The sequence below is a fragment of the Cherax quadricarinatus genome, chromosome 27, assembly GCF_038502225.1.
Source record: "Cherax quadricarinatus isolate ZL_2023a chromosome 27, ASM3850222v1, whole genome shotgun sequence".
NCBI lineage: Eukaryota > Metazoa > Arthropoda > Malacostraca > Decapoda > Parastacidae > Cherax > Cherax quadricarinatus.
This window is the reverse complement of record NC_091318.1, coordinates 35,568,330-35,581,885: the sequence shown is the minus strand read 5'-3', so window position 1 is coordinate 35,581,885 and position 13,556 is coordinate 35,568,330. Positions and strand designations below refer to the sequence as shown.

The 13,556-nt window shown below is 40.7% G+C and overlaps 1 protein-coding gene across 1 annotated transcript in view; it reads right to left on the bottom strand.

Moving 5' to 3' along the window:
* The window catches only part of LOC128690996 (chondroitin sulfate proteoglycan 4), a 380,847-nt gene that overhangs the window by 112,022 nt on the left and 255,269 nt on the right, over window positions 1-13,556 (bottom strand). The window contains exons 16-17 of the mRNA XM_070089260.1: window positions 11,645-11,811; window positions 4,448-6,365 (exon numbers count right to left, since the gene is read on the bottom strand). Coding sequence (XP_069945361.1) covers window positions 4,448-6,365; window positions 11,645-11,811 — 2,085 coding nt within the window. The remainder of the gene's footprint in view (window positions 1-4,447; window positions 6,366-11,644; window positions 11,812-13,556) is intronic.

Below are 13,556 nucleotides of genomic sequence, written 5' to 3'. Positions count from 1 at the left end.
TGGCTGAGGACCCCTGAGACATGGGGAGTGAGGATGAACCTTGTGGCTGTGATTGTTGTAGGTGAGGGTTAGATTGGGGCACTCCAAGAGGGGCAGAATTCTAAACATTGGAACCGGTGGAAGAGGCCTGAGGAGTCCCACTAGATCCAGGCAGAGCTGGGAAGGAAGTTTGGGACATTGTTGGAGGTGCCTGGGGAGGGGTCTTGGAAGAATTGGATAGTTTCTGGGCTTCTAGAATTTTCTGTATTACCTTTTTCCTCTCGGGACAGATAGGAGAAACAGCATGGTGTTTTCTATTGCAAAGGATACACTTGGGCTTAGTTTTGTTACGGCAATCTCGAAAAGAATGCTCACCAGAGCATATGCTGCAGATCAGCGATTGGCTACTACATTTGTTGGTGGTATGGCCAAATGCATAACATTTGTAACATTGTGTAACACTGACAAACCGTTCAAGAGAGATTTGGTCAGGTGTACATCTGGTGCCAAAACATTTGAAACCATTTTGACATACGAGTTTGGCTGCTTCAGGTGTCTCAAGCATTAACTTGAATGTTACCTGGTTGCTGGCAAGTTTAGAGAATTTATATGCTTGGACAACCTTAAATTCAGAATTCTCTTGATTAAAGTTTGCAATAAGTTCCCCCACTGAGTTTTCTCTCATGGAACTGTTAATTTTGGCCATAAACACAGTTCGTTGGGCTTGATAGCTTTCAGGTGCAATTGGGACAATACCAAAAGTCTTCAATTTATCAAGAACGTCATGCTTAAGCAGTTGAGTAACTCTTCTTCAGAAGAGAGAAGTACTACCTCAGCGTGGGTTTGAAAAACATCTACTGGAGCAACAGTTGAATTTGAACAAACACATTCGAGAATTTCCTTCTTGGGCTTTTGATTGTCAACGTCACGTATTCGTACTCGTATTCGTACTCGTATTCGTGTCATGATGTCCAGGAAGGTACATCTGACACACAAGTTACTTTAACAAAAAAGTCTTTCCTTGGTGGTAGTTCTAAACATCCTATGAAGGTCAGTCCCTACGATAGCCTACCCTCGAGAAGTGAGGGGGTCAGGGCCCAAGGCAAAGATCGGCCGGATTTTAAAAAAACACCCGGGCTATGGGATGGTCAAAATGCCTTGTGTTAACTTGCTAAAGGCGAAGTTGCCGAAAAAGAAGATAAGAAAGTCAGAAGGATAGCAATGTAAGCAGAGTGTTAGTGTGTGGGACAGTGTAGATGTTTGTGTGAGGGAAGGATGGGGAAGAGAGGGGTGAACAAGCAAGTCACCACCTTACCCTCTTGATGGGATGGTGCTCGAAGTGACCGCAAGCAAGTTTCCTCTCAGCTCTGGTCGAGAACGACTCAGGTCAGGATAACCCAAGAGAAAACTCGAGAAACAGTGCTCAGAGTTGCTCTGATCGAGAATTACTCAGGATAACCCAAGAGCAGGAGCGAAGGCGTCTCCTGTCCACGGCGGCTGCACGACGACTGTCGTGTATCTTTTTTTTGCAAGCAACAGTGAGCTAGACTGCAGTTCATACAGTTCAAGCTGAAGTTCTGGTAACTGTGTCTCCCATTAACTTCCATGAGATTGTTAAAAGGATACTTGGATTAAATTTTTCGAAGTTTAAAACTTTTCTCAGACTCACTAGATAAAATTTCAACTTTTCTGACAAAACATGAAAAAGTCTGACTCAATATCATCTGCCAAGAGTTCACGACAAAAAGCAAAGTGTGCTAGATCATTCTAAAACACACAGTGAATAGCTGCAGCTTCTTGTGGAAATCTACAATGTGTCCAATCAGTTGTTTTCTTGTAAGCTCAGATTGAGCACATTCAAGTGGGCTGTCATGTCTGTTAGGAATACTAGGATGCAAAGAAAGTTTTTATCTTGCAACCGAGGCTGGCACACCTGTGTACTTCTCAGCTGCTCATTTTGAAGAAATGAAAGGATATCTCTCCTAAGAGCAAAGAAATGCTGGAGCATTTTTTCAGCACTCAGCCACCTGATACTTGAGTGCAGTGCTAGGTCACTGAATTCTGCATTTAGTTCAAAGAAACACATGAATTTTGTGCATTCGTGATTTATTACAACCTCTGATTAAATTCACTATGCTGCCAACACTGCATGACACCATTCATAATGCTTCTTGGTGGCTAATGCATTTTAGTATGATACACTCAACTCTATTTTCCTTCAGCAAACCAATTAACCCCCACATTACTGCCGGTCATAGCTCTTGCACCATCTATTAGAATATAGGAACACTTTTCAAATCGTGTATATTCATTGACAATTGACTCGTGAACAGCATAAATATCAAAGCCTCTTGTACCACCACTCAAGAGTTGTATTTTCACTAGTTCTTCATGTACCATGAAATTCTCATCTACAATACGTGTGAACGTGAGCAGCTAGCTTGTGTTATTGATGTCTGTTATCTCTTCAAAGGCCAATGAAAAGTATTTGCAGTGTTTCTTTATATTTCTTCAGTTTTAAAGAAACATGTTCATTAAGTTTATTTTTCTTGAAACTGTTTGATGTGATAATGATACAGTTTCAAAATTTCTGGCAACTTTTTCTTCCCCAAATACTTCCGCAATTTTCACTGCACACTGTTCTTCACAAGCATCATAACAACTTCAAATGATGGTGTAAGACTCGCTGATGAGGCTTCCCCATGTTAATTAGCACTTCCTTCTGTTTACGATGTTTGGTCATTAAGTTCACGAAATATCACTACTGAATTTTCCCACATGCTGGGCATACTATGTACTGTGATATGTCACACAATGTCGCCTCACATTATATTCTTCCATCACAGAAACTGTTTATTGATACACAAGACACAACGGTTTGCTATTATTTTCTATGAGCAGAAATTCTTCCATTTCAGATTATTAAACACGCTATTCATCTCAAGAAACTTTCTTTTCATGCCCTTGCTCATGGTGGAGGATAATGTTCGAGAGGTAACATGACGCAGCTGTAGCTCACAGGCAGACTGACGCATCCCATCCCGTGGAGCTGGTCATGAAGCACCACATGTACAGGACACGTCCACATTCTGTACTAAACATGATCGTGCAGTAGGATTCTCAGTCTACTGTAAAGCTACCATTCTAGTAACCTAGTATTATTTCAGATACATGACCTTAGCGTCGCAGATAATTTATTTTTTGTACGGAAGAAAATTCAATAAATCAGTATATTAGTCGAGTGGTGAGAGGGCCACCCGCAGGTCTGTTATACTATCCTTCTGTACATGGTTGGTGGTGGTTTAGAAAGACACGTAAGCAAACACTATAACATAATTATTAGAAAACGTTTCGGTCCTGGGACCTTGATCAAGTGATCAAGGTCCCAGGACCGAAACGTTTTCTAATAAATATGTTATAGTGTTTGCTTACGTGTCTTTCTAAACCAACTTGTCGGTATTTATTACCAAGGTTTATACCATGGTTGGTGGTACACATCAGAGTAGCTCTGAGCATTTTTTTAATTATTTTGTCTCAGCTTTGAGATCACAACTCCAGCAGCAACAGCCTGGTTGACCAGGCAAGCACCAGACGAGCCTGGCCCATGGCCGGGCTCCGAGAGTAGTGAAACTCTTCAAAGGTATATCAAAGGTACAATATTACAGCTATGAACTTTTGACCTGCTAAAGTAATTTCAAAATATTTGCATTTCGTTTTTTCTTCTTTATTTACATTTATGAAACTAGAGATGCATTTTCAGCCATTGATTATCTCCGTCAAATCTTGTTTGAGCACATTAAAGAGGAAAATATGAGTTAAAACTGTAAGAGGACACGTAGATAATAGTTGCACATCCCTTCTCTTACTCATGACTCATCCCACCCAGAGCAGTCCAGGGCTGAGGGACTGATTCCTCAACTACCTTTCCACTTCATCTACTGTCTCCAGATTGTGATTTATCTCTGCAACTGATTGATGAAGCCTGTAACACAAGTGAAAGGTTTCCTCAATAAAGATACCCAGTGTTCCACATGTGTTTTATTTATCATTACGTCTGTATTGTATACCAATTATAATGTTACTTCTCTTAACTATGGTATTCAACCTTCTCAGAGCGATCTGTTCTTATACTTTATTGATGACTAGTATTGACTACCATATGGAATTTCCCGCCATCTTGGTTACCTTGACAACTATTTCCTTCACAATAAATGATCATCAGTCAGTTTAAAAATGTAGTTTCAGCAGTCTGAGAGACTCGCTTTCCATATAAGTGAGAAGTATTTTACATGCAATAAATATTACAATGTTGCTTAAGAGCCCGGTAACCGCTGAATTCCTAATGAAAGATTAACCAGTGCCCGAAAGTAACGAAATACATTACTTATTCCTTATTTAATTTACAACCATATTTTTTTCCGTTCCCCAAATAAAACTTTCACAAATAATCTATTAGATGGATTCTTACCTTCACTTCGAAGATGCCGTCTATGGTGGTATCACTGATTCTGGCCTGGAAGTGGAACTCATCCCTAAAACTGGCTTCTCCTTTGTTGACATACTTGAGAGTCCCGCTCTGCAGGTCGGCCTCTGTGAACTGAAACTTGGCAACGAACTGACCAGACACAGTCAAGCGGCCATGTCGAGGTGCAGTGGTGACATGGAATACGATGGCCGATCCCCAGGCATTCATGTTAGTCTCCACACTAAGGTTGTAGTTTGAGATAACAGCCTCCTGGCCTCGTGGTACAATGATGCCGCTATTATTGACGATTTCGATGAAAGGGTCAGATGCGACAATTTCCAGTATACCTGTAGAAGACAAATCTCCATCTGTAACAGATATCACAGCTTTGCCGTAAGGAGGACCGTCGTGGCGAAAAACAATAAGCCTTCGGTCAATATCTTCTTGTGTAAAGAGATAAACAGGTTCGGATCTATCCTCCACATGGAAAATATCTCCATTAGGGATTTTCCGTCTGGTGTATTGGATTTGTGATGACGGAGTATCAAGATCTGGGTCAATATACAAAAGATCACTGGAAGTAACAACTCTTTCACTTCCAGTAACAACATTGAATACCTTTTCCATAACCCTAACTGGGTGATTATCGTTGATCATGATGATTCTAAAGTGCATAATCCCCACATATTGAAAATCCACTTCTGGATCTTCTGCTAAAGCTACAAAATGAAAGCGATCCTTATTTGTTTCTGAATCATCATGTTGATAAAATACTAACCCAGACTTAATCTCTTGGGATGTGAAAGTGGAGGTGTTTATTCTGTCTGGGAGGATCATCGACTCGTCTATTACGTTAATCGAGCCATGCTTGGGGCTAGATGTAACATTGAACACTATATGCTTTATGCCTCGGACTTCTATGTTCAAATATTTAGAGGTAATTTTCTCTCTGGAGCCCTCCTGAACATCTAAATGCTCAACTACAATATTGGCGTCCACCGGAGGGGGGTTGTGTCGTATGCTAAAGGTGCGAATGTCGCTAGAACGGCCATTGCTAGAAACTTGAAACTGAAAAGAATCACTAAGTGATGAATAGCTCTTACGATGAAGTTTGTATTTGATTCTTCCTTTGGCAATGTCTTCCTGGCTGAACGTAGAACCATTAGCTAATTCTTTATGCTGTGTCAGGTCTCCGGAGCTCAAGAAGATAGACCCATATAACGGAGGGGACATAATCTTATAAATGATGTCTTTTCCAGGGGTAAGATCTGGTTTGGTTTCACTCTGAAGAAATCCTTCAGAGATGAAACTCTCCTGGATTCTGTCTATAAGTAGTTCTGCATTTCTGATAACATCAATTGTAACTGACACAAAAGATATTCCAAAAGTGTATTCCGTTGGAAACATATGTTGGCCTGAAGTTATCTTAAATTTGAATTCGTCTTCACTGGGTTCCTTAGAGACATGTTTGTAACGGATCATGTCCTTGTCTAGCTGCGAACTACTGAACTGGTTTACATTTTGCCAAAGTCCGTTGTTTAGCAATAGTTGGACGACGCCGAAAACTGGTGAACTCGTGATATCAAAGTGAATTTCTAGGTCTTGATCAGGAGCATTGGTGGTACAAGAAAGGTTCTTGGGAGTGATGAAGGCCCAGCTGCCATGAGTGATGCTCAAACCTGTGTTGTTGACCAAGTATACTTGTAGGCCAAATGCCGCCACTCTTAGTATAGTTGGCTCTCCAGTTTCGATGCCGTCTGAAACCTTGAGAGCGATTTTGGTGTTGGCTTCTCCACGGTGAGTATATGAGATAACTCCTTGGTTAAGTTCCTCTTGCGTGAAGACGTGGATAGAGTTCCCAGGGGACTTTGAGTTCTCGATGTAACCACCTTCACGATCCTTCAAGTTAAGAACTGTTATTCTGAAATGAAAATTCCATTTGATAGGAATTATATTTATTTACTTTTAATCAATAAGCTTGGTCTTTATAATTTATTGTATTATTGCAAAAGATGAATAAACCTTATTTATTTTTCTTTAAAATTAACAATCACTTTTAAAAAGATATATGTATAGGAAATACAAAAGGAGGTGCATTTGAGCAGGAGCTTCACTGCCACTCTTTACAACACATCACCTCCAGTGGCACTCATCATGATGCAAAACTAGTGTCACTATTCAAAACACAACACTTGTCACTATGTACAACACAACACCTCTATTGCCTTCTTCACAACACAACACCACTGTCACAATTCACAACACAACACCACTCATTATTCACAGCACAGCACTTTCAATGCATTCTTCACAACACATAACACCACTGTCACTGTCCACAATACAACATCTCCACTGCATTCTTCACAATACAACACATCAGCGTCACTCTTCACAGCATATCAGCGTCACTCTTCACAACACATCAGTGCCACTCTTCACAACACATCATTGTCACTCTTCACAACACATCATTGTCACTCTTCACAACACATCAGTGCCACTCTTCACAACACATCAGCGTCACTCTTCACAACACATCAGTGTCATTCTTCACAACACATCAGCGTCACTCTTCACAACACATCAGTGTCACTCTTCACAACACATCAGTGTCACTCTTCACAACACATCAGTGTCACTCTTCAGATAATGTAGCTTAACGAATTGAAATGAATTAACTGGAAAGATTAGGTCGTGGAGAGGTCTGACATTGTGTGAACTCACCTAGTTGTACTCACCTAGTTGAGGTTGTAGGGGTCGATACTCAGCTCCTGGCCCCGCCTCTTCACTGAACGCTGCTAGGTCCTCTCTCTCCCTGCTCCATGAACTTTATCATACCTCGTCTTAAAGCTATGTATGGTTCCTGCCTCCACTACATCACTCGGCAGACTGTTCCACTTCTTGTGTGTGTGTGTTTGTGTGTGTGTGTGTGTGTGTGTGTGTGTGTGTGTGTGTGTGTGTGTGCGTGTGTGTGTGTGTGTGTGTGTGTGTTACTAAAAAGTACACATTTTATTTCTGTTGCTGCCCAGACCATCTATATGAGCAATGTATCCCCAAAATTTGGAAATTAGTCATCTAGAATTATTGAAAGTAACTGTTGTGTACAATAATCTCTCTGCAGACCTAACTGAAGAAGAACTTGATGTGTTTCGGTCTGTGCAGTCCGTAACTCATATCCCCAGAGTTTTTTACCTGAGCCCTAATACAAACCCAGTTCTCGGTATGTTAACTCACGCAAAGGGTCTAGTAGCTGTACCTCAATGGCCTTCATAAGCAAAAAAAAAAAAAAAAGAAAGAAAGCTGTAGTTCAACTTTCTCAAGAGGTCTAGGATCCAGTGAAAAAGATTTCAACAGGAACGCACTTCAAACCCATAGTTCCTGTAGCTTATCACCCGCAAGAGGACCCAGGTCGTGGCTTGGTTGATAGAGTCCTGGGTTCACACACTCATGTCCGGGATCGTTGGGCATGTTTCCTTTCACCTACCAGTACCTTTCACCTACTAGTACCTTTCACCTACTAGTACCTTTCACCTACTAGTTCCTTTCACCTACCAGTAAGTAGATACCTGAGTATTAGCCGACTGTTGTGGGTCGCATTATTATTATTTTATTGTTATTAAAGATTCGCCGGTATTCTCCCGGCCCGGGCCTTTTCCAAGTGGTGGCCCGGCTTTGGCTCCCTCTTTAGGGAGTATCTGAGACCTAAGTCTCCCATGGGGACCAGCTGTCCCCAGACCTAGCCACAAGCTAGGCCTCTCTGGTCTGACATCCCCGCCCCAAGGGGGCTAATGGGAATGACAGTCTTGTGAGCTACAAGCTCTGGCTCAGGCACCTACCCTACCCTAGAAGGGCTGGGTATAGTGTCGATTTGTGAGTCGCATCCTGAAGAACAAGATTAACCAAAGTTGCTCGAAATATTCTGCATAACCAGGGATTTTCTATATAATATGGCAATGATGCCAGCTAAATCTGCAATATAGGTTATTATTATTATTATTATTATTATTATTATTATGTTTCAAAGAATGCTCCTTGATGCCGAATTCATGATCGAGGGTAGTGGAGCTGCTCTTCTTTTCCTTGGCTTAAATTTTATTACCTATTTACACCAAGCATTGTGTGAGCCCTACAAGTTTAGTGCTTCTTCGTTTAAATATCAATAATAATAAGAAGAAAAAAGAAGTAAACTCAATGAAAGTTGGTGTGGATGTTTTTACTGCTTGGCCTCTCAGACTAACAGACTTCGTCAGTTGATTAGGGAAATCTACTATGTGCAGTCAAGAGTGACAGGGAAATATATTTTCTTTCCCCTCGGTAACTATCACATGGAACAGGGAAGCAACACACTGCTAAATGTTCCAGTGTTGTATAATACAAAAAGTATAAGCCATCGAGATTTGTTTTCCAGGAAGAGGAGGAGGAAGAGGAAGAGTAGGAGGGGAGTCATACTTATTAAATCTCACGCCATTTATGCTGCATAGAAGAGATGGGACTTACACAGATGACAGCAAGGAAATGAGTAAGTAACTAAAGTCCCAGTATGTCTCGGTATTCAGTGAGCCGCTAACCAGACTAAGAGTCGACGACCTAAATTATTTTTTCATGGCCGAGACAGAATTTGGTCAATTCAAACATCTCTGATATTATCCTAACACCAAATGACTTCGAGAAGGCAATAAATGACATGCCTATGCACTCTGTGTTAATCAAGAACTGCAAGAAGCCTATGTTACGTTCCTTTAGCTTTCTATGGAGACAAAGCATGGACACAGGGGTCATTTCACAGTCACTAAAAACAACAGACATGGCCCCACTCCACAAAGTTGGCAGTAAAGCAGCAGCAAGGAATTACAGACCGATAGCGCTAATGTCCCATTTCATAAAAATATATGCCCAGCTGGGTTCATATTTCACGCCATGCTGGTGCTGCCACCTATAGGCCTACCCAGCTCAGCCGGCATCATGCTTACCCTGTCTCATTCTGGCAGCCCAGTTCACTCATTCAACGAGGTCTAGTCCTCCTCTCTCTCCTGGGCATGGCCCTCCGGGCCTGAGAACTTAAACACACTGCCTGTGTACCAAGAACTCAAATAAAGTAACGTAGCCTCCGAAGCCTTATCATTGACCCTGCTTGGAAAAACACTCAAATCAATTACGATATTGGCGGGAAGCAGTGGTCACAGCGTGGTCACAGCGTGGTCACAGCGGTTGTTTGCCCGGAGAAAGGAAGAAAGAAGCGTGAAGATGTTGTTTCCACTTCATCACCCCATACGAGAAGCATCCGTCTCTCTACAAGTTGTCCTGAAGTCGTGTTGCAAGCTTCATCATTCAGACACAGGATCAGCAAAATCTAGGCCGAAATATGCTGAACTTTCCTCGAGAAATCGTCGTGGCATCACCTGGGTCTTCACAGCGTCCCACACTGTTCTTCAGCCACATGTTCAGCATCACCTGTATGTTTCTGCTGCTGCTGTTGTTGTTCAGCTCAGTACGGCTATTTCAGCAAGTCAGAGGTGAGTTTGTGAGGTGCTCTGCGTCCAGTGTGGTTGATTCTCCAAGTGGGTATGTGGGGTACAGAGGAAGCGGCCAGATCCTACCATGCCATACATCATAAGAACATAAGAAAGAAGGAACACTGCTGCAGGTCTACTGACCCATACGAAGCAGGTCCGTGCCCTCCCCCCCGATTAGCCTAATGACCCACCAAGTCAGGTCACTTCCACTTATGGAAGGAGCACGGCATCAGACCTACTAGCACAAGCTAGTCAGGTCCAACTCACACCCACCCACACCCACTCATGTACTATCTAACCTATTTTTAAAACTACACAACGTTTTAGCCTCTATAACAGTACTCGGGAGTTTGTTCCACTCATCTACAACTCTATTACCAAACCAGTGCTTTCCTATGTCCTTCCTGAATCCGAATTTTTCCAACTTGAAACCATTGCTGCGAGTCCTGATACACCCCATCAACTAACTACATGTAAACTACCTGGTGGTTCACACTTACACTCACTCACCCATCGACTATAAACACAGAAATATGAATCTTAATCTTAAAATAATGAACCCTAACTAGCCATAAGCTTGCATATGATACTCCAATATAGAAACTATGTATTGTGCCAAAACAAAAGCATTCACATTGCTAAACTCACAAACTATAATGTAGTCACTTAGCCTTAATACCATAATTTGTAATAATTTAAAGTTTAGAATTAATCTAAGTCTGCTCGAAATGCCTAGCCATGCTAGGTGTCCTAGTGGCACCCCTCTGTAATTAGTATTTTAAAACATGTAAACCACATAATATCCAAAATATGTAAACCCCGCATTGTAATCCTTATAGAGAATAAACTTGATTGATTGATTTTCAATCTCCAGAAACTTTATCAAACCATGCAGGGACACAGATGGTATATATATATATATATATATATATATATATATATATATATATATATATATATATATATATATATATATATATATATATATATATATATATAGGATACACGAGGAGGTGCAGGTAGTAAGAACAGTTGCACTTCAGTAGGCCTACTGGCCAATGCTAAAAGGAGTAATGCAGTTTTCATGTTTCTGCTTCCTGCACCTCATCATCATGTTAGTTTAATATACTCTCTGTGTCTTTGTATTGTTTGTATCTGTGCGATTAAACTCCTGGAGAACGAAATGTTGCCGTGATAAAAAATTCATTAATTGCTCTTGTGTACTTTTCTCTGACAAACTGTCTGTGATTTTGTCAACATTTATACGAGTTGTAAATGAAGGTAGGAGCACTTAACCTAACTGCGAAAACCCTTGTGTATGAGAGAGAGAGAGAGAGAGAGAGAGAGAGGTAGCACATGACGCTGCACTTGGCACCCTTAAGCACTTAATGTCCCTTACCACGTGACACCCATTAGTATATGGAACCCTTTAAACATGCGGGGCCTTGGTAAGTGCACGAGTTGGCGCTACCTTGAGCCGGCCCTGAGTCTCATAGGCTCTATCATCCGCACTCTTACACTCGCGAATGAAACTTGCATCAGTCACTTCCTCATGCAGACCGGTTCACTTCCCAAGAACACCTCAAACTTAAGTGCTACGTCTCTCCTCTGTGACTAGCGAGTTTTAAAGGAAAAATGTAGAAAAAGATAATCTGTGCTTACTTCACTAAGCTCTTTGTCTCACCTGAGCTTGCTAGGAGAGCTGTCGCTGTCGACGACCGTGATGATCTCAGGCGTGAGGGTTTTGGTAGTGCCGGCAGCCAGTCTTAGCACCTTCCCTGGTGAGAGCTGAAGCACTGGAGCGTCGTTCCTGGCTATGACTCGCACCGGCAATACGAAGCGGTGACGCGACTGTTGAGGATACAAGAGAATACTATAAAAAATACGAGAGAATGCTGTCGATGTTACAAAAGAATGCTGCCCAAAAAACAGAGAACAGCATGAGAAATACAAGGAAATGTTGTCAAAGATACAAGTGAATGTTATCAAAAGCAATAGAATAATGTCAGACAAACGAGATTTTTTTTTATTATCATATTTTATTTAAAAACTTACACTATACAAAAATGTACACAAGCTTAAAAAAGTTGTTCAACAAATGGACCAAAGTTAAAACTTTCACAATTTACAACATCAACATAATTTATACCACACCAATCCAAAGAACACTAAACCCCTACACTCTGTTAACACACACTCAAAACCTACAAAGTGCAGGATGAGAAACCCTCGCCGCCACACAACTGTGGCACAACCCTCTTCCCTTTAACTTAGTTTATAACTAAAACACTTTCCCCCAATATACAGATACATGATATGAAAACACTACTAATAAACAAATTTATGCAGTATCATGTTATTATAAGACAGTTTGTACCTAACCATGTTAGTATCTGCATACTAACTGACAAATGCCTTAACATCGTCTATATACACTTTCACAATTGCATTACCTCACCTTAGTCACAACTACCCACAAAGGAGTTGTTTTGTTAGTATCCAAAAGGTTTACACTTGCCTATCCACCTTCACCACAAATTATAACATCACTCTCTCAAACAATGTTTGTCTATATTCTTTCTTTCAGTAAAATTCCTTCAATTATTACAATACTTTTTAACAGTTTTGGTGCCACATCACCATACTTTGTTATATTTGATTTAATCCGGCATATTACAAAATATAAAAATTAAAAATAGAAAAACATCTGCCCTAACAAACAGGTATCCTATCAATAAAATATAAAACACAGTATATCATATTCCATGATCAACATTCTGACTGTGGCAATATACACTTCAAGCGACCTAGGCCGTACAACCTCCAAAACTGAAAATGGAGATAAGAGCTCTGTGGCCCAAAAGGTCCTCTTACCACTAACAAAAGATTCTAAAGACCTGCAGTAATAACTCATAAAACCCCTATTCGCCCCACCATGATAACTACTACATAAGCGGATATCCGGACCTGTATCATACCTATTTAAATACATAATTTACAATACATAGAACAAAATGACAAAAGAACATACCAACTATCAATGCTCAGAGGCTATAATTACCATGCAAACATGGATGCCAAAACCTAAGTTAACATTTCTCTTAGACAATAACCCTTACAGACACATAATACACAGTTTCCTATAAACCATCGAACACAACCCCCGTATATCACATGTATTTAGCAAGTACAAGTTCCCCTTTAAACACCTACCTTGACCATCCCCTAAAACTCTACCACCCAAAGGTGCCCAACTTTAATCATGCCACTTACGGCTTACATTACACAGGACAAAACCATAACGGTATGAACACCCGATTTAACAATACTGACCTAGACATGTAACGACGTGTCACATGACACTGTGGAAATTATAATTATGTGAGACACAATATGTGAAAAAATTCTTAAAACCAACACTTTTTTCGTAATATATACTCTGAAGTACACAAAATTAAATAGTGGGTACACCCTACATGAACTCAATGTAGTTGGTATAATCATACGTTCCAAAACACTATCCCATCTTTAGACCTGATACTTCACTCGAGCTCTCCTTTAAGAACATTTTTTTTTTTAAAAACAAAACGTGAAGT